General features: G+C 40.9%; 2 protein-coding genes across 12 annotated transcripts in view; both read right to left on the bottom strand.

Annotated features, from left to right (window-relative positions):
• Positions 1–15,147, bottom strand: part of WDR33 (WD repeat domain 33) — a 72,043-nt gene extending 56,896 nt beyond the window's left edge. For 10 of the 11 annotated variants that reach the window (XM_032990586.2, XM_042797997.1, XM_042798006.1 and 7 more), the window contains exon 1: positions 15,000–15,147. The gene's annotated coding sequence lies outside the window, so the exon portion shown is untranslated. The remainder of the gene's footprint in view (positions 1–14,999) is intronic. The other variant, XM_042797990.1, reaches the window with a different exon arrangement.
• Positions 15,148–16,312: 1,165 nt separating this feature from the next.
• On the bottom strand, positions 16,313–20,062 carry POLR2D (RNA polymerase II subunit D). Its single transcript, XM_042801186.1, has 4 exons — positions 19,968–20,062; positions 18,272–18,452; positions 17,718–17,813; positions 16,313–16,949 (listed from the first exon to the last, which is right to left on the bottom strand). The coding sequence occupies exons 1-4, from the start codon at positions 20,038–20,040 to the stop codon at positions 16,871–16,873; spliced, it is 429 nt and encodes a 142-aa protein (XP_042657120.1). The 5' UTR covers positions 20,041–20,062; the 3' UTR covers positions 16,313–16,870.
• Positions 20,063–22,159: the final 2,097 nt, after the last annotated feature.

Raw genomic sequence — 22,159 nt, 5'->3', positions numbered from 1 at the left:
TGGAAAATGCAATCAAATTGAGAAGTGAAGGCACACCCAGCATGAAACTGAAGGCAGGATTAGGACCAAATGGATAAAAAAACCCTCGAAAGATAAGGTAGCTACAAGAAACCCAGTAAGAGTAGGAGTAACTGTAGAAGCAAAACCACTGAGGAACAAGGTCAGTTAAGAAAGAGTGAATGAGAAACCTGACAAATAGACACAGGTTAAAAAGAGAAGAGAGAAATTTAAAATAATTTAATTGAGAGAGAACTGGGCAAATGAAACTGCACAACAGAACTCAAGGAGCTTGTGATAGCACCCAAGATGTCCATCACTGTTCCTTAACTGTCAACAAATACACCTGCAACAGAGCAAGCCTTTTATAAGGATGGTAGGTTTGCTAATGCTATCCAGTAATCAGAAGGACATTACAGAATGGAGTTAAAAATGGGGGGGAAAAAAAAAAAAAAAAAAAAAAGAAAAAAACCAAGAGGATGACCTTATACCCAGGACAGCACTGTGTCACAAGAGAGATGGATTTGTTTGCTTTTTAAAAACAAAAGTCACATACAGAATTAGCCCATTAAAGAAAATGGTTACCACTTACTTCATTTACTCAGATAAGGCTATGAAGATAACACCAGCATTCATTTAGTAACACAGTTATTTACTTATTTGGCTATAGCTGTTTCTTTAATAGCAAAATGAATCTTACATTAAGTTTTGAAAATTGACAGATTTGGACTTTGCTGCCCAAAATCATGCCATTGCAGTGATTCACACATAACTTGAGGACATCAAGATGAAACAAATTAGGCTACTCCAACCAAAATAAAAACACCAAAGCATCCTTTTACACTGATTTATCAGGTAAAGCTTAGAGAAAGAGAGTCATGGCTTATATGAAATCTGTCACTTCTTATAGACAGTTCAATACTGAAAGAAAAAAAAAAATCTGATTTATGTGTAATCTTGACAAAATTTATATGGTTTACCCAAAAAGATCACCATTAATGAAGTGCAATAACTGGTAACTAAAACATGCTTGCCTATATTTAATAATTATTGTTCACTAGAAGTGAAAACAACCTAGGTGCAGTACTCTGAGTAATAACCTGAATACATCAAAAGAAAAGCATGTTTCCAAATGGCCGAACAGAAGGCTATTCTCCTGGGGAGTGCAAGCAGCCAGTTACTTCGCAAACCCTACGCTGCCCACTACAACAGAACATACTGCAGCTTAAGACATACCCCTGAAATGGATAAAGCAGCAAAGGCAAACAAGTGCTAAAGATTTCCTGAGTGCATCTTCATATTGCTTCTTTAAATGCTTACTGGGCAGTTAAAGTATATGTAGGCTTTAAAGCAAGCACTTTTACAGTGTAACAGAAAGTGAAAATTAACAGTAATTACTTCCACTGCAATAGCACATGGGAGTCCAAAACATGGTTCAGGACATTCAGTGAAAAAAAACACGATTAGAGAAGAACCACCTCAGCTTTCTGAGGCAGAAGTATAAGACAAGAACACCACAACACAAAGTGAGCATAACAAGTTTATTGTTCAATACATTAATAGCAAATGTCATCTTTCTTTGATAAGACAAGCACGTTTACACCTACAAGGTAGAGATACCACTTAATTTCCTTAGAAACGTTTCCTCTAAATTCAAAACTCCCATTGTAAATAGTCATCTCAAAAAATTCTTTTTTTTTTTTTTTTTTTTTTGAATATTAAGAAATCTGTAAGCACACCTGAATAAACACACCTGTTCTGGAAAAACAAAACAAAACAAAAAAAAAAAAAAAAAAAAAACAAAAAAACAACGATCAGACCAAATACAATTTAATGTTATTCCTTTCCCTCTTTTACAGACTACCAACAGAATTCAAAAAAATTCTCCTTTCTTTCGTCCTTTGGATGAATGTGCATCTCTGCTCAGGAGATCAGCAGTGGATCCTTCTGTGGCTTCCCCTTCCTGAAACATTCACACTATTTTCATAAAAATTCTTTCTTGGCCTCATCATCCAGTCCTTCTCCTTACCTGGGAATCCTACCTCTTCCCAGTGCAAAACAATTATAGGGAAGGATATATTCCAGACATAAATGGTCTATTTTTGCCATCTTCAGCAATGTTTTTCATGTTTTAGAAAAGAAAGATGAAACGAACATGCAGGTGCACATATAATTTCTCTGTTACACAGGAATAGAGCCAGTCATCCTCATTGAGGGCCGAAAAGAGTAAGATACTGTTCAACACAGGCATTTCTTGAACACATAAAATCATCACGTACAGGGTTACACAAGAAAAGGATTCTTCATTTTTGCAAACCATATAATCTTAAATTAACTTTTTAAACTGAATTAGGTACTCCCAAAATAATTCTTTTTTTTAAACAGGAAATGAACCTGAGTAAAAAATTAGTTTTCAATTAGTGTCTCTAAATCTCCCTCACTTCATTCACTGAAGCAGACATGCTAATAATCTAGAAGTATTGGAAACTTACATTACTAAAAATGCTGCAAAAACAGCACTAGCAGGAGCAAGCTTCCACCACATTTTTCTGAAGATACACTTGAAATCTGCTGAAACTAATTTGCGTGTCTGTCAATTAAACTCTCACAGCAGAGGTGACTTTGCTTCTGCTCTATGCAGATGTCATTTTTCTTAAGAAAAAATTGATGTTTCCTTCACAGTACCTTAGATAATTCAACTCTGAAAACACAGAAAAATTATGAAAAAGAAAAAGCTATACCAATTTGCAGATCTAGTAAATATATTATTTTTACCAATTCCTTGAATTTGTATTTCAATTTCCTATTGTACTAGAAAAATATTTAAATCAGATTTACAAAACAAGATAACCTGAAGCCTGAAAATTGTACCTCTGTGTGAGACATTCAAAAACATCAAATAATTTCACGAGTACTTTTGTATTAACAGTTCTTTTTTAGAACATAGATTTCAGACACTTAAAGCTGCTTCATCAAAAGAAGTGTTATATCTAAAAAAATCTGGTCCAGAAAGAATGCTATGGGTCTTTATAGTTCTATAACTACAAGGTATCTTTCTCTCTACTTATGAAAGATAATGGCTGTATTAAGCAGAAATATAAAACTAGTCAGAAGATATATTCTCATCTTCAAAGCCACTCTGTGACCATTCTTGACTTTGAACTGCCTTAACAGAACATCACTTTTTTGTAAAAACAGCATATACCTCAGTGACAAGGAAAGTTTGCATTGGACATTACCTCTCTCTGCAGTAAGCAGATTTCCCTGGGGCTCTACTGCTCTACTCCCAATACACATTAGCATCCATTCTCTATTGCATTCTATTTGTGAACAAATCTTTCCTAGAAATGGGTTTTAAATTCTGACCATGCAAAGCGGGGGGCAAGGATTTGGCAGCTTTCTCTATTCTAGTCATTCTATTCCAATATAAAAAGTAAAAACTAAAATAATATAAAAATCTCCTACATCTTCATCAAAAACACAGAAACAGATACTTAAATTAAGCATTAGGTAAGTCAAAATAACTAACTCCGCCCAAAAGGTTAAATGACCTCTTCTTATTTGAAGATGCTCCAAAGATTTGTTTCATACACAGCCCAGAATCTACTACACAGGCATGATCAGGGACCTAAAAATGCCGAAGTATTTTTCCCCCCTTTGACTTCAGTTCTGTGCTTTCATTATGTCCAGTTTCACCACGAAGTTCAAACCTTTTTAACACAACCCAAACACATACACACACAATATGGAGTCTGTAAGGATAGAACATGTAACATTTCTAACATCTATCACGAAAACTATCATATTTCACTTTACAGTGAGCAAGATCTGGCAATATGTGATGCAGTTTTTATTTCAAAGGGTTTATTCTCTGCAGGAAAAGGAAGAGTGCTGGTATTTAATTCACAAAAGCCCTACACCTCTGAAGTTTTACATACAAACACACTATGCCCAAGAGCCTCTGAAATAGTAGAGAAAGCATACAGACAACTGAAGACATCTAAAAGCCCAAGGCAGAACAGGCTTTTAGAGAATCAGGGAAAACACTTCAAACAGCCAGTTCAAAAGCCTTATGTTACAGAGCCTGGGGGACAATCTGAAACAGCTGAGTCTACTCAGCTGCACGAAAGTTACACTTCCTTCAAATTTTGGATTTCTACTGTTGAACAAATACCTACTCATTAAGTCTCAAACATTCCTTATTTTATGCTCAAACTAAACCCTTGACTCAATCCGAAGCAGACATACTTACAGAAGATAGATGCTTCCATACATCATAAAAAAGTCAAAATACTTCAGTTCACAGGACTCAGACAGGTCCTGCTTTGCCACTTTTGCCACAGTAGAGAAAACTGCTTTCACAAGTAAAACAGCCTAGAATGATTTCCTTTCTGTACCTCACAAAAGCAACTTGTACAGCAAGTTTCTTGAGGTGTACTTCAAAACAAACACGGATACAACCAATTGCAGTAAGAGGATGTTTAGCAGACTGCACCTAAACCTCGGCTAGAAGATGCGTAGGATTTGCTCACTGCCATGATTCCTGTATTACTGAGTTGATAGTTCTGCTGTAAGTTTACTCGCAATATCTTAATACTAAAACACTGTTCCTCCTCCCTTTAAACTACCAATATATTCCCATATCTAGAATGGTGACTACCATTTGTCAAGAACTATGTTTAGATTATAACCCAGACTGTCTTTTACTGAGTCACTAGGATACTAGCAACTAATCATCTTAATTGAGTGGGGCCAGAGGAGGCCACAAAGATGCTCGGGGGGCTGGAGCAGCTCCCCTGGGAGGCCGGGCTGAGAGAGTTGGGGGGGTTCAGCCTGGAGAAGAGAAGGCTCCGGGGAGCCCTTCGAGCGGCCTCCCAGGGCTTAAAGGGGGGACAGGAAAGGTGGGGAGGGACTCTGGATCAGGGGGTGTGGGGATAGGACAGGGGGTAATGGTTTTAAACTGAAAGAGGGCAGATTTAGATTAGATCTAGGGAAGAAATCCTTCCCTGTGCGGGGGGTGAGGCGCTGGCCCAGGGTGCCCAGAGCAGCTGTGGCTGCCCCCTCCCTGGAAGGGTTCAAGGCCAGGTTGGACGGGGCTGGGAGCCCCCTGGGCTGGGGGAAGGGGGCCCTGCCCGGGGCAGGGGGGCTGGGAGTGGGTGATCTTTAAAGTCCCTTCCAACCCAAACCGTTCACTGATAATGATGATGAAATACCTCCAACTTGGTTTTCATGCTGACATGATTATTGATGTTACCATACCTTGGATCTACCATTTTGTCAGGAAACAAAACTTTAGGTCTAACTTTTAAATCACATAACATGGCAAATACTAAGAAACAACAAAGGAAAGGTAGATTAAAAGCAAAAAAAAGTCTCTAATCCCTGATAATCCTAAATATCAAGATATTCTGCAGCTGGTTATTATATCAAGACCTGCTGAACTAACACTAATCTTTCTTAGAAAAAAAAAAAAAAAAATCATAGTTGAATCTGCTTGGGATGCTCCTCCTAATTTCACCCAAGATGCAGTTCACCTTATTTACAAGGAGAGCATGTTGGTTCATATTTAACTTCATTCCCTGTAACTCTCAGGTCCTCTTCAGTGCAGCCAGTCACTTCGCAGCTTGTACAAATCCCTGAAGCCACACCCGCAAATGGAAAACTCTGCACGTCTCCACATCAATCTTCAAAATGTTTCTGCTGACCCATTCCTCAAGCATTTCTAGGTCTCTCTTGACTCACGTGCTCTGGTTTAGGTACATAACCCCAAGTCACCAGATTACCATCCTTCCTCCTTGGCTCATATACAATTTAACAGAAACTTTACTGGATTCTAGAGACAAATTATTATTTAGGTACCAAACAGAAAAAATGCAGACATTTTGCTTTCATTTGTCTACACTTGGCTCCCAGAAGGAGACAACTCCTTAGAAGACTCAAGCCCTCATTTGTGTAAAACACACAAACAGCAGAGAAGGTGGGGATAGAAGAAAAGAAAAAGAGGGGCAAGAAATCCTACAAAAAAAGAAGTCTTCAGAGAACTTAATGATCAGTGGAAGGGAAAAGGACTAGAAGGACTACAGCAGTTTGCAGGACAGAACTTAAGTGGGGAAATGTAGCGACCAGTATCTGTTTCAGAAACAACCTACTGAAATTCTGAGGACAAAGAGAACAAAGTCCATACAATCTAAGTAACAGTTTGATTCTCTTCACACAATGGAATAGAAACATACATTTTCATATGTTCAAGAAAGTTGAGTATCTACATCCCTGAGAGCTGCAAATTCAATGCTGCAAGAAGATACCAAAGCCTTTTCGGTAAGGCTTGGGAATTACTAAGAGTTGTTATTTCTTAAAAAGATTCTCCTTTCATAACCTTTATCTATTGAATGCTTAACAAACACATCCAGAACTCTTGCAAACTTTATGTAAAGCAAATGTTGAAAGCCTCAAAAGAGAAGAATTAAGAAAATCTCTACCTCATGACCCAAAGAATGCCTTTTTTTTTTCTTTCCCCGCTCTCTCCTTTTTCTCCCCTCCCAGCGTTACTCAGGTCAGTCTTCTGACAAATCAATGCTGTCTGCCATACCAGTTTCTGGGCTAAATAAAGGCAGAAGAATAGTGTCTTAAGTTTCCATAACTGAGAAACTAAAGTCTGTAAGGAGGAACAGGAAGAAGGAAATTAAGGGAATTAGTGCTATTTTGTGTGATCATGTGAAAAAATGTACCTTCATATGGTGAGCAGTATAAGAAGGTATAAAAACCCCACAACTAAAAGCATTTTTTTTCAGTAGTTATTAACCATATTTCAAAGATTCTTTTCCAACTTCTCTCTCCAAAAAGAGATTTTATACTTCAGCAGAACACTTCAAGATATATTTTTCATTATTTTATTACAGAAAAAATAACTTTTTATTTAATTGTGTATTTTAAAGGTAAAAGCCATTCAACATGCATGTCTAGGCCCTAACTTGCACCCAGAAGCAGAGTCCTTGTGCAACAAAGTCCCAGTCTTCTGAACACTTCAAGGTTGTTTACATAGTCCATGTATTCAGTATAAGATACTAAACACTTTCACAGCCACACGGCAGAATAAATGCCCTGTAATATACTACCCACAAGATTTTCTTAGCGATATCCAAGGAGATTTTTTTTTCTTCAAGGGTTTTTGATTCTCTTTTGATAGAAGGATGTAACAGATGCACACAGAAAGACTGATCCGAGACGGATTTGTTATGTTCCCTCCACCACCCCTAAAAACCAAAACTTAAGGTTTTCAAGCAGTTAAATTAGCAGCTATGTTTACAGCAAAAGATGCAGTATAATGCCTACAGTTGCTATGCCCAAACATAGCTAACACAGAGACATCCTTAAACAAAAGTAGTAGCATTGGAGAAAACAATTTAAACTTTATCAAATCACACAATGCTGCTTATCAAGCCTTATGGACCCTGACAGAGAAATGCAAATCACAATTACTTTAACAATGCTCCCCATTATTGACTTGCTGAATTGGAGAAGTTTTTTTTAAAAAAAAAAAAAAAAAACAACAAACACAAACAAACAAACAAAAAAAACCCAAACCAAACCACAAATCCTAACCCCCTCCAAAAATTAGGCAAATTGTGGAAGAAAATAGCACTTTGAGAAAACAGCACTTTTTCTCTACTTTGTTGAAGTAAGGTTCTGACTGTAGATTATGTGGATAAAGACAGAATTCAAAAGCATAGCTTCTCAGTATCTATTCCAGTTAAGATTCAAAAGTCTAGCATAAATACAAGTGACTCTTTTGCCACAGTTTGGTGTAGAAAATAAATGCACAATCCCTGTTTACTACTGGTTAGGCTAGAAACTGTTTAATCCAATGAGGAACAAACTTAAAACAGGAAAAATTAAACTGTGCTAGCTGTTGTAATTTTAAGGTCTCAGTGTTTAAAAGTCTATATAATATCACTCAAGCAGTTCTAAAAGTTTTGTCAGAAATGCACTTATTTTAAAACACAGTCAATAGAGATTCTTCTTTATCAAGGAACTTTCAATACTGTAACACTTTCTAAACTGATGGCTGATGTATTCACCACTTGACTGCACAACTGAAAATGAATTAGAAATACACTTGCTTTTAACTGGAATCACACAGCCAACTTCTCCAGGAACGTAAGTTTTCTGGGCTTTCCCTGTGAATCATGAGCCATGCAAATGCCTGTATATGATTACAGAGATTTGTATACATGCTGCTTAATGACCACATTCAATCTTCTTTAGTAAACAGTCTTTACATTTACCATTTAGTACTGTTCAATAAAAGCATGTGTTCATCTTCTCTATCAATACATTTCTCAGTAAAGGAAATTTAAGTTCACGTGTATCAAGTCCACACAGAGCCTTTCAAAGAGCAAGATTTTCCCCAATTACAGGAAGACTCAAGCTCCTCATGAGAATGGCAATTCAGTAGAAATACTTTTCACCAGAGAGCTTCAGTTTTGAAAACTGGATTTCTCCAAAGAAGTAAAATCCCTTGGCATTTCTTTCCTACTTTGTATCGCCTGCCTTGAGAATATCAGCAAGCTTTCTTGGCAAAAGCAGCACTTCAGTCAACAGTTCTAGGTCAGTATTTTCATCTTACTGTACAGAAAGCTTGGCAGCTGTAGCTTATTATATTAGTCAAGGGTTTACAGAAGATATTATTAGAAATAGATAGCTTTATTTATTAGGATTACATTTGCTGAGGAGACCAAAATATTTGCACCTACCAGTAGAAAAAGATTGCAAAACATGGTCTGATGACTCACTCGAGTATGAATGTAACTCCAAACTCAGGAACAGTACAAATATCACAGAATGAACATACTATATTAATACTTACTCAGCCTGAGGTCCCACTTGCAAATTTGGGCAATCTACAATTCTTCTTGTGATATAATCATAAAATTTCACTACTATCAGAAAAGAAGCATATCTGTTTGCTTACAAACATGCCCCAATAGGAAAAAAAGGCATTTTCAAAATTAGGTGGTGATTTTTACTGGGGTTGGAGGAAGGAGGACAACGGTAGGAAGCATGACTGCTCATTGTGATCACACAATTTAACTGCGGCAGTAGCTACTGAGAGAACTTCAGCACTGTGGGAAGAGTCTAGAGGATTGCTGAGATCAAGTTCCATAATGACCTGAACCCAACCTAAAACTGCTGACACCACAAAAAGCAGTCCCACCTTGACCCCAACTGTGTGTTCCTGTCCTACATGACCGCTCCTTTATGTCAACATGAACATCTGGTGACCACACTGGCCATCCACCTAAGAAACTGCTCTGTGTTGAGACTTTTTTTTGCTAACGTTAGTCAAAACCCACAGCAGCTTCTCAGCCAACTGACTGTGGAGTTCCAGGAATGCCTCTACTGACACAGGAGAAAAATCAAATCACCAGAAACAGGGAAAGTTCATACTTTGGGCTGTGATGCCAGTTTGGATGACTGCATATGGACACCAGACAAGGTAGAGCTGCACCATGACACAGTCCTCAGGCTGTAAGTCAAGCACTTGCATCAGCTGGAGCTGTGGCACTACTTCTCCAGCTCAAGTGCTGCTCCTGCCAGATTCAAATTTGTAGATGAATACTCACACACCCATGATAAAATAAAAAGCACTGTGCTGCCAAAACTTCATAACAAACACAAAAACTACACCAAACCCATAAAATACTACAGACTCCTTGCTTAGCAGCCTCTGGTCTCCCTTTACAAAAAGGACACATTAAGATATGCTTTTGTATCCTGTTTCTTTCAGATGTGGGAAAATGATTTAAAGGATCCCTCAAATTTTTAAACCCAAGAAGCATGAATTATTTCAAGCATCTGTGTGTTCATCTTGAAGTGTATAAAACACCATTATACAGAGCTGATCAGTGTCAACGTATCTACATTTTTAGATCCAAAACTGCTTTTGGCCTATCCTGCCACACTCTTCAATTCAAGGGTACTCACTTTTGGGTAAAGTTACAGGTGAGTGATGACGGGTATATCTAAATTCCAAGCTTCACTACCAGCTGCCTTAAATTAAAACTTGGTACTAAGTAGACATGATCTTAAACATTTAGGGATGTATTTTATGAAGAGCTGATATAGCTACCATATTAACTAAGAACAGTGCATATTGCCTTTCAACACATGGTTACAGTCAGTCAGCGCAGCACAAGTCAGTACCATGGCAGGGACATGTTTCCTGTCACCTCCTCTTTCCCTACCACCTCACCAGTTCCAGAACCAGTGTTTCTAAGAGACAGGCCAAAACAGAAAACTGAGCCAGGTTCAAACCAAACAAACATCGTACTTCTGCTCCCAGAAAGGGTCCCCCTGTACAGCCGCCTGCACCGTTGCAGAAACTCTGGTAGAAAGAAGACAGGCAGCAGAATATTTTAATTATTTTAAATAACTAAAAATGTTATGTTACATAAAATTTACAATTTCACTGATAACATTTTCAAAGCTTCAAAAACGAACAGAATTTATTTTTTTTGAACAAGCACATTTCATTCTACAAACAGCAATGAGCTCACAAGTTGTTGTTCTTTGTATCACATGACATCTACGTATGTGTAAGAATACTTCCACGTAACTGTTTGAAATGTTTGTGTACAACAAAAGTTTTAATCAACAAGGGTTAGTCAACAGTAAAGTTTAATACTGCAGAGCAAGTCTTTCCTCCTACAACTGAGACCAATTGTGATAAAAGCAATGACTGAAGAAACTGCTTAGAACAGAACCACCAAATCCTGGTAAGACTTCACTGCAACTTATTCAGTACAATTCATTATTACTAGATTATTATCAGTACATTTTTCAATCCTTAAAATAAATTTACATGGATTTTCAGCATTAAAGATTATCCCATACTATGGAAGTTGCACTTATTCTTCTTGTTCAACAAGGTATCTTAATGGACAGCTCTGGGTTTTTTTTTTCTCTCAAGTGAAAACCAGGTACACAGCTTCCTGGATAAACTGGGATCTATTTATCACGGCCATTCTTACTACACAGATTCATACCTGTTCCATTTTATCATTTGGTGCAGAAGGAAAACAGGAACAATATTGGTTACTTTAGTTTCAAAGCATGGAATTATTTTTCTCTCTAGTATCTAGTATCCCTCCACATCCAAAGAATGCCTTACAAATCGTAACTGTGATCACTCAAAGCAAATATGAAGGAACTGTCCCAAAGAAGTATAATGGCTCAGGGGAAAGTACCAAGTCAGTAATAGATTTAAACTCAAACGTTCTGACTGGTACCCAAGCTACTAAAAAGTACTACAGTTTTCATGTTTATTTCTCGGTTATTTTTTTTGCTTGTTTTGTTTTTTGATTTTTTTTTTTCTTCTTTAAATCAAGTCCCCTCTAGACAAGGGAAAGAAGCTTGAAATAAAACCTTTTAAAATAAGCTAACAATGACAGGCTGGAATGCTTAGCCACTTTTCTAATTACAGCCTCCACAAAAGCACAGGCTTCTACTATGCTGTAACAAATTCAGGTCTTACTTTTTCCCACCACAAACTTTAATCGACATTACCACAAACTGAAGAACAATTTTCACCAGTATTTCACATAGCCGTGCACGCACTGTCTTTACACTAAACATGTTATCAAAAGTAATATTGCACAACAGAAGAGAAACTAGCTTACTTTCTTTCCTGGTAAATATGTACTTCATATCACATTTCAAGTTTCACAACAGAATGACTGGTACACTAGCCTGAATGTGGAGAGCTGGTTGAACCAGAAATTACATTCTATTAGATGCTGAGTAGGTTTTTTTAGCTACTAGTGATCAAGAATGGATTGCTGTTAAGTTTAGCACCATTTTGAAAATATGGGATCATGTACACTCTTAATTGAAGCGAAACAAATAATAACAAAATGTAAACAACAAAGAACTATTTAGCTATCAAAAAGTCTACTTCTCTGCTCCTACTTTCAGAGATTCTCTATGATAAGAGAAAGAAACTAAGATTGCTTTAAGGTTTTAATCTTTTGAAAGATCTTTACCCTATGCCCTCCCCACCATTAAGCTGTAACAATGTTCAATTTAACCAAGGTTTACTTATCAGTGGTATTTCTTCATAAACTATATCAATCACATCTGCGTATCTGTCTTTTTACTTTGTATAGAACTCTCAATAACAAAATGATACAGTACCAGGAATGAAAATACAGCAAATAAAGCTTTGTAAAATTCACAAACACACTACAGATAAAGTTTTCAGCTTGTTTTTTAACTTCCCTGCACAAAGATATGAGCAGTTTCCTAAATTATAAGCTAGTGTAACATCTGGGCAAGGTTAAAATTATTTTGATTTCCAGCATTAGTAAACCAACTATGGAAATTCCCTAAATAACAAGCCTGTGGCTAGCAGAGGCAAAAAGTGACATATTTTGCATGGAATCAACTCAGTAAAAAGTTAAACTGTATTTCTTCCATATTCCTACTCAACCAAAAGTCTTCTCCAGGATATTTTTTTTGGATGAGTCTGAAGACTAAGACACCTGCTAGGGATGGGTACAAACCAGAATATTTCTCATCCCCTCCTCAGATCAAGGCCTCTCTTTGCTGCAAAAGAAGGCATTTCTAGTACCTCTATCTCAAGCACAACTTAAGACCACTACATTATTACTTCCCACGTTAACTTCTGCCGATAACAAGAATAGAAAACCAATGAGAAATTTTCAATTTGAACAGTCCAAACAGTCTAATGTTTACTGCTGCAAGGATTCAAGGGAGGACCAGCATTTCAGATAAGAGGGGAAGACTTTAACTGTTTACAGTGATGTCCTGGTTTTGGCTGGGATAGAGTTAATTTTTCTTCTTAGCAGCTAGAATAGTGTTGTGCTTTGGATTCAGCATGGGATTTGGTATCAGAAGAATGTCAATAATACACCGGTGTTTTCAGTTGTTCCTAAGAGATCAAAGACTTTCCAACCTTCCATGTCCTGCTCATCTGTAAGTACACAAGCAGCTGGGAGGGAGCATGGCCAGAGCACCGGACCCAAACTGGCCAATGAAATGAAATATTCCGTATCATGTAACATTACGCTCAGTATATAGAGCAGAGTCAGCTGGGAAGGGAAGAGTTCTTTCTTGCTTCCATGATTGCAGTTTCAGGATCTTGGCTTTACTGGGATTGCAAGCTGGGAACTGGCTGGGTATCAGTCAGCGGGTGGTGAACAACTGCACTGTACATTACCTGTTTGTACTTTCTATGATTGCTATTATTGTTTTATTTTATTTCAATTATTAAACTGTTTTTGTCTCAACTTACAAGTCTCCCTTTACCCCTCCAATTCTCTCCTCAGGAAGGGGAGGGTGAGCGAACAGCTGCATGGTGTTTGGCTGACATTGGCTGGTGACTGACATTTCTGTTTAAAAGTGTTAGCAGCTCTAGGAGTATTAAATGTACACACCTAACATTCTCTGCAGCTCAAACAGATTTGCTTTTTCCCCACCTTTCAATATTTATTTCTCAAAATTCATGCTCTTAGTATAATCTGGCAGTTCCATACACTTCTGAAATGGTCAAACACAGGAAGGCTGTGTATAGTGTACCTTCTAAACTGTAGAGCAGTTGGGCAGAGAACTCTAAAAATGCTCATAGCAAAGCAATTAAAGACATGCCAGTTTTTTCTTATTGTGCTGACAGTGTTTAAATGAGAAGTCTTTTAACTACATTTTCAGATCTCCCCATTATAAATACCACAGCACAACTGAACAAGATGTCAAGAAACAGATTTTTAAATATGTTTTATGATTATATATTCCTATAATAAAGATGATGGCAGAATATTGCAGCAAATTGTTGAGCACTAGAAGTCCATTTAGCTGACAAAGAATTCCAGAGGAGGGAACCCCAAAGTATTTTGACACAATATTGTTTGCATACTATAAACTCTCTGACAAATAGGCACGTAGTAGTGCCTTTCTTAAGGGAAGGATAGAACAGGTTAAGTTAGGAAAGCATAAAAAGAATAAACATCTGTTGCAAGGAGAAGGATGAGGGACTAACGTCTGCATAGGAAAACAGATTCCCAAATACTACTCAAATCGCAATTAAGAATATAACGAGATACAAAACTATCAGAGTACAGAACTACTTACCTATAACAACTTTTGTACAACAAATAGATGTGCTCAAATGAATACCAATATTTCAAAATATTGTACTTGAAACTGTACAGCTATTTACTCATAACAAAGATGCTAACAGTCAGCAAGAAAAAGTAAAATCCATCTTCAGGAAGAAACAAAGTTTAATGAGTTCTCTCCAACAAAAAAATGCTTAAGTATTTTTTCGAATTTAACAGGTCGCCTAGGTTTGCCACCCATGTCATAATCCCAGACTGGTGAGTCTCCGTCAGCGGAATGTGCCACCTTATCATCATGAGCTCCATTCACCCTCCCAGGATAAGCAATTGCCCGGTGCACATGGCTGTATCTACCCGTAATGGCTAGGGCTTCCTACGTCGTACCTTTAAGCGGTCACAACCCCATCCCCGCTCAAATCCAAGGCGGAAGAAAAAACGGTATTTAAAGAAAAAAAAAAAGTAAAAAAAAAAAAAGCAGGATTGAGACACTCGGGCGAGGCCACCAGCACACGCCTGTGCAGCAGTCAGGAAAGGGGACCAGCTGCCTACTGCCAGCCTCAGCCTTCACCGCCACCTCAGCCCTCCAGCGCACCCCACCCCGCGGGCGCGACGCCGCGGAACCGGGCCCTGCGCTTACCTCATCCCGCGGGCGCGGCCTGGGCCCCGCGCTCCCGAGGGCGCTGGGGCCCCTCGCTGCCGCACCCAACCCCCAGCCGCTGGCGGGCCGCGCCGGCGCTCGGCCTCTTCCCGGCCGCGGCCGCCCCGCTCCTGGGCCGCGGCCTAAAAATGGCGGAGGCGGCCGCCGCACTTCCCCAGCCGCTCACCGCCGCGCCACGCCCCGCCAGCGCCCCAACACCGCGCCGCACTCACCGCCCAGTCGGTCTCTCGTACCCCGGCTCCGCGCCACGCCGCCTATCGCTCCGCTCCTCGCCCCTCCGGCCCCGGAAGCCGCCGCCGCTGCCGCCTCACGAGCCTCGGTCCCCGCCCGCCGCCATCTTCCTTCCCCCCACCAGCGACCGGGCCGGCGCACGCGCCCAACGTCAACGCGCTCGGCGTGCGCGAGGGGGCGGCCCCAACAGCCCGCGAGGGGGAGGGCACCGCGAGCCAGGGGCGCAGGCGCGCGCGGCGGCTCGCGCCTGCGCCAACGGAAAACTCCGGCGCTCTCCCCCCCCCCCCCCCCCCCGCGTGACCTTTCCCCGCGCGGGTGTGAGGCGCGAAAGGGACGCGCGCGTGCGCGGCAGGCCTGAGGGGCCACTGAGCTTTATAAAATAAAGATTCAGCTATGCCACCCTGCTTTTACCTCTGTTCCGCAGTTAGCATTATTCTGATCCAGTGAAAGTTACTGTGGTTGACTGGAAAGGCACGTCTGGTTTATTGGTTTGCAGGAGACGTAATGACACTCAGGCACAGAAATAAATGCTGTTTGAGGTGAAGTGCTTCAGATGAGGTAACCAGCTTGGCCTTTCGGTATGGCAGCAATATTGAGTTTCCAGTTAAGAGCTAAAATAACATGTTATTTCTCTCCCTTTTGCAAAATCAGTGAAACTCTACTGCTTATCATCACAAGTAGTGCCTTACCACACCTATCTTCTCTCTTTGTCCCAGCTGCTCTTTCCTGCAAAATTGTCCTTCTTTCAGGTGTGGTGGTAAAATTACTATGTTTTGAGAGAATTGGCTAAGAAGTTTAATCTAACTAAAAGAACACTGCTTTCAACTAAAAGCTAACAGTCCATGATTGTTGCCAACTCCCCTGCTAAGGTAATACTGGCTGTGCTGCTCCCCCAGGCTCCAAGAGCCATCCCTCCCTAGCATCACCTCATTTACTGTTTGATTGTGGCAGTTAGCAAGCTACTTAAGGACTCTGTCTCCGCCAGGATGGATAGCTGACTTTGTTAACATCAAAACGATTGTTTCTTCCTCACCTTTTCACTTTCTGAAACAGTATATAGGTTGGGTCTCTGCGATCACTTGGCAGAGAACAGAGGAGAAGAGAGGGAGATGCTGCCCAAATGTTCTCTCACTGTAATCATAGTAACGCCTGTCCGACCTGTCCTAAATTGTACTTGTGTTATTACACACCTGGAAACCTCCAACACAGGTTAATCATCACAGGATCTACTTGTCAAAAACATCCTTATTAATAAAAATCATAATATGCACCTAATGTTTATAAAACACACAGCCTTAATTAGAAATATCTTTTAATTTACACTAAACAACAATAGAAAATTACTGAAGCTGTAAAAATCCACTGTCCTGATCAAATAATAAAAAAATTAAAAGAAAACCCCACAACTAACAAAAATATCACCACAGAAATTGATGTCACCCATGACTAAATCTTCTGAGAGTCAAGAACAAGTTTCTCCCTCTCTTTTAGAAGCTCACAAAAAAAAAAAAAAAAAAGAAATCACATCCACATTTCTGCTAAAAAAACAGAAACATGTTGAAAATTTCCAAAACGGGGAGAGGGATTTGGAAGAAACAAATCCTTGAGCCACTGGAAAAGGCTTTTCAGGTTCTTTGGCTCTCACAATACAGGCATCCTTGCAAACACAGATGTGGAACAAACCCAGGGGACTACACTGATCCCCAGACTGAATGCACCTCTGGATGACACAGCACTGGAGCACCCTCTGCCCACAACTGCCCTTACTCAGCCTGGAGCTGGGTTGGTCCAGAGCGCTGAGAAACAAAGTTCCCAGGTTTTTCTGTTCAGATAAAGGGGTTGAGGATTAACTTTAGTACTGGAAGCTGCGTTTAGTCTGAATGTCGTCAAGAATCTGCTGTAATTCCTCATCTTCAAATCGGCCCTCCAGGCTGCAAGATAAGAACAAGGAGGGTACATGGAAGGTTTTAGAAATAATTTCCCTGCTGGATTCACTTCAGTCAGCCGTAGTTCTCCCCCGTCAGTCTCCATACCATCATCACCCACCTGTACGGTACCGCCAGGAACCGTCTGTAAGATTACTGTACAAGTCCCACTCAAAGCCCTGTGCAGTGACTCCTCTTTAAGTGACTAAAACTCCATCCTTCCCAGAAGTTTTTGCTGAATAATTTCAAAATGTTTTATCAAAAAGGCAAGACAGGTCCAGGTTTAAACGGACCTCTACATGAAGTCCATGTAGCCTCATGCTCATAATCCAGTCCAGCCCTGCTATGAAATCTTAGCATGTAAGGGAGAGGCTGTAATTCAGATGAGTGTTTCGTTCCCTCTCCTATCTCAGACTGAGGTAACAAATCAAGACATGAAGAAGTTAATGCTCCCCTGTACATTATCCACAAAACAGTTCATAGGAACGCTGTCATTTGCCCCAAAACAACACAAAACCCCCAACACACACAGCTAGATGGGCTAAGAACCCCAATTTAAGCTGTTTACGCTTAATCCAGTAACTGTTGTTGGAAGTGCATTAGGGACACTTACAAATAGTGCCTCACTGTCAGATCAATGGGTAGGTGAAGAAAGACCAAGACCAGAATTGTTTCTGTCAGCAGAGCTGGATTGAAGAGAGGGCATCTGCCCATGGCTGGCTTTAGATCACAGGAAGGTATAAAGTAGGCTTTTTATGATATGTAAATGCTCACCTAGGAATCAAGGCTTTTGCTTCCTCGGCTGTCTCAGGACATAAGTTAGCCAAACATGCCAATTCAAATTTATGTAGCTTTTTCTGGAGCAGCAAACTGTAAGGAAAGATCACAACTTGGTGAAATTGGAAGTAAGATGAAAATATGAAAGGACATTAACTAAACCAAATAGACATCTTCTTCACTCTGCTTTTGGCACTGAAGGCGATGTTTTTCCAGGAGGAACAACTCATTATATAATTGCGTGGAGGAAGAAAAAGTCACATCTGTTAACTCCACTTCCCCCAAATTACTCTATAAAGTCTAGAAAATCCTCCCATTTAATGCAACCAGCCATCATTGAAATACTGAAAACAAAGCAGTTAAGAAGGCTTGACCTAGACAAAGTACAACCCTCCATGAAGAATTATGATCAAATTTCATGGCTCTTCAGAAAGACAAGATTCAGGATTATAGTATGAATCAGGAGACACCACTAAACTGTACTTTCATAAAGCAGTATATTATATACCAAATTTGCCAGCAAAGCCTTATACCCTAACTTTTCCACTCACCTACGGACACTGGCAATGGTTTCACGGTTTTTGAAGCGGCTGAAGCGCGCTGTGTAGTTCAAGGTTTTCATGAAAACTTCTGAAAGCTCCTGCTCATCTTCTGCACTCTCATTTTGTTGCTTACGATGCTCGAGAAGCATATGTACTTCTGAATTTAGAAGAGTTTCCGCAGTTTCAAATTCTACATATGAATGAGTGAACACCGGCATAAAAAAATGTGAAGCACGGATGAAAATGTGCACTTACAGAAGATCTGTGTGTAAATTTAACCTTGGGCAATAAGGAAATAAGCAACGTGTTTCATGGCAATTGTGCAACCCCTTTCACCAACGATTGGGCAGCGTGTCATACTGAAAATGCTTATAAAAATGACACCGCTCTGAGTGACAATCCTATTTGTTTGTCTTTTTGACCACACATTTTACTTTGGCAGCCCTAACCTTCTGATTTGTCACATTTTTGCAATACATCTTCTTCACCCATTTTTGGCAGAATTTAAGTAATGTACAACTTGCTTTGGAAAATAATATTTAGAACTGTAATACTCAAAAAATTCAGAATTGATGTCTATGGGCTTTGGAAGCCTCTGAGTTCTTAAAGTAAATGCAGATGGTGCTGAATGTTTTAAAAAAGGCTCCATTTACCTAAAAGGTTAATTGGCCTACTGAAATTTTATTATCAAAAAAAGGTTTTAACCGATCTTAACAGATTCCCCCCCCCACCCCCCTTTTTAGCCAACTCTGGTTTTGTTCATCATCATCATCGCTATATTTATTCCAATAACAAGAAGGTCTTTCAACATCAGCCGTACGGGCTGTTCAAAGCAGCAGGATCAGAAGCTGCATCCTGGGGTGCCCTCCGGCACTGTTTTATAAAAGCAGGCTGACACAGGGCAATGCTAGAAAGGGACTGCCGACCTCTATTTTGCATGGAGCAGTAAAATAACTTGGGCTGAACATGGGTCAATTTTAGTGTAAGAATATCAAAAAAAAAATCTTTCAGGACTATGGTTTTGTTCATAAGTCAAAAATGCAGCATGATGCCTTCTCCCCAGCCCCCATCCTCTTACAGAGCTGCTCTGAGGCATAAATACAGCTCTGGAATTGATACTGAATAGTTTTCTGAAAAATATACACAGACTGTTAGCGTCCTAGTTACTACTCGGTCTCCAGGCAGCCGGTTTTCTAAAAGGCAACACTATTCTAATGCCAAGAAGCATCGATGAATATTGTTTAATTGTAATAAACAACTGTTAAATTATTATTATTTTGTTATCAGTGAAAAATTTATTATCAAAAACAAAAATCTTTTTGCTATCACCTGACATGAGGGTTGGTTTTTTTTTTTTAAAAATTCCCGTTCACACACGTAGCGGTCCACATCGGTAAGGACCGCCATATCTTAGCGGTCCCGGGGTCCCCACAGACACAGAAGCGATGTATTGCTCCCGGTTTAGGCGGCGTGGGGCGCCGCGGAGCTGCGCTGCGGCCCGAGGCTGCGCTCGGCGGGGCGGGAAGGGGCAGCCCGTTCCCTCAGAGCCGCCCGCCCCGGGCCCCCGCACCGCCCCCGGGCCCCCGCACCGCCCCGGGCCCCCGCACCGCCCCCGGGCCCCCCGCACCGCCCCGGGCCCCCGCACCGCCCCCGGGCCCCCCGCACCGCCCCCGGGCCCCCCGCACCGCCCCCGGGCCCTCCGCACCTTTGGGAAAAACGAGCTGCGAGGCGTCCTCCTCCACATCCGCCGCCCGCGGGTCGCTGCCGCCCGCCGCCATCGCCTCAGCCGGCGCCGGAAGGGCCGCTGCGCTGACAGGAGGCGGGGCGGGAAGGCGGGAGGGAAGGAGGAAGGAGGGGACGAAGCACACGGCTGGCGCGGTGGAGGGTGTGAAAAAGCGGCGTTACCCGCTGTGGGGCACCCCGGGGCGGGGGGGGAACAGCGGGAACAGCGCGCCTCAGCCCACCCCCCCACCCCCCCCAAACCACAGCCCTCAGAGGCGTGTTGAAGCTCGCTTAGGGAATGAGCTCCTGGAGACCGAGGGCGGTGGGGTGGCCGAGGTGTGTTTCTGTGAGGAGAGGCTGTGACAGGCCAAGACATGGTGGGCCCAGAATCTTAAAAGGCATAAAGCACGGCGGGGTCTGGGGGAAACCGCGCTCGTCTGGGGCACGAGCAAACCCGGAGGAAGGCTCCTCCTGCTCGGTGCTGGAGGAAGAAACTCGGAAGAGCTCGGAACTGCGCTGGTCCCCCCCCCCACCCTGCACAGCAGCACCCGTGTGCCCAGAAGCGCCTGGGGGGACTTGGAGGCAGCAGATGCACCTTCACCGGGCCGGCTCCACGCCAGAAGTGGATCAGGCAGCTACCGCCTGCTCCATTTTGCTACCAGAGCATCCTCCAGCTAGGCAGCAAACCTCGACCGCAGGAAAACTGTGACCGTACCAGAATTTCTGTCTAGCTCACACAGAATGTCTGCTGTACCTCATTCGGCGAGGAAGGAGAATTGATACCATAAATAACACGCTTTGAAAGGAAGGTTACTTTTTCAGACTGTCCAGAAGTAATCTACAGACCCCTGAAAGTCATAGGCAGGCTGAAAATGATGATAGCTCTTCCAACACTGTCATGGGAACACTGTCAGCAAAATAACTTATGAAGTAGTGTTTTCCGCTGGAGAGCTCACATGTAAGTGCCTAACCAACCTAATACTCTTAAAGTAATCATCTTATCAAACCTTACTATGTCATCCTCTGCCCTTAAAGAAAGACAAAAATAAACTGTTGGAGGATTTATGATGAAACCACTCCTCATGAACTTGCATCTGTGCCTAGGTGAACTGTTTCCTGCACACTGGGAAAAGGAACGCATTAATATAAGAATATGAAGGGGTCAAACCATAGTTTTTTAACATTTGTTATCTGGATAAATGAGCATGGCACAGAAACTGATTAAAAACTAATTTGCCGAGTAGTACAAGCAGAAGTATATTCAGGAAGATGGAATTAAAATATCTCAGGGAACATCTGGCAAATTAAACAATTTCAATTAGGTTTACAAGAAAACAAGGAAATCTGTGCCAGACTGACGAGAGAACCATTTAAAATCACTTGGAATCCTGATGGCTTCTCAAATAACCCATGTAGTCAGAACATCGTGACTCTCAGAGCAGTAGGTAGCTTGCAGAGGTTTAAGTTATTAATTTCACTTTTGTTTTTCCCCAAGGATCTGCTCCACTTAAGTATACAAAACCAAAAACATTTACAAGAAAGCCAGATACTTACAAGAGTTTATAGGTACAGCTAAAGAGGCTATCATGAAAAATAAAGGTTCATTATCACCGATGTGTTTAGTTAAGGCCTCAAGAGTCAAATAAGAACATTACTAAATGGAACCTGCTTCCTCACCCTTCCCCCCCTGCTTTTTTTAAGAATTTTAAAAGTGCACTTAAAAAAGCCCACAGTAAATATTGTTCAGCTACTGCAACAAACCAAACATAAGAGTACCTTTTTCTTTGCTATTTTTAAAATGCACTGGCTTTTTCCTCATTAATAATGACTGTTTCAGCGTTTAGCTGTTAGATTGCAAAATGTACATTAAAAAGGAAGATGAGCTAGATTAAAATAAAGCAAATGACTATAGGAAGTTTCAGGCATGTTTACTGGTTGTATCCTAAAGTGAACTGATTAAAAAAAAAAAAAAAAAAAAAGACCTGGCCTAATGCAATTTATTGTGAGCAGAGCCTCTAGCATTCCATATTCCAGGGCAAAAAGTATTGACCCTTGCTGAAGACATGTTGTTTGGTAGTGGAATGTTAGACAGACCTACTGTGGTAATTTCATACATTGCCACTGCTTAAAAACAGACCCAGTAACAGCTAACTGCACCAACACAGATCTTAATAA

This window comes from Tyto alba, unplaced genomic scaffold, assembly GCF_018691265.1.
Source record: "Tyto alba isolate M040663 unplaced genomic scaffold, T.alba_DEE_v4.0 Super-Scaffold_10, whole genome shotgun sequence".
NCBI classification, from domain to species: Eukaryota; Metazoa; Chordata; class Aves; order Strigiformes; family Tytonidae; genus Tyto; species Tyto alba.
This window is presented reverse-complemented; position numbering and strand designations above follow the sequence as displayed.

Excerpts from the sequence above, each read along its gene's own strand:
- POLR2D (XM_042801186.1), bottom strand. The coding sequence starts at position 20,040 with ATGGCGGCGGGCGGCAGCGACCCGCGGGCGGCGGATGTGGAGGAGGAC. Across the intron at positions 17,814-18,271 it reads ACCATTGCCAGTGTCCGTAG|TTTGCTGCTCCAGAAAAAGC; the intron begins GTGAGTGGAAAA and ends CTTTCCTTACAG. Across the intron at positions 16,950-17,717 it reads GCAAAAGCCTTGATTCCTAG|CCTGGAGGGCCGATTTGAAG; the intron begins GTGAGCATTTAC and ends CTTATCTTGCAG.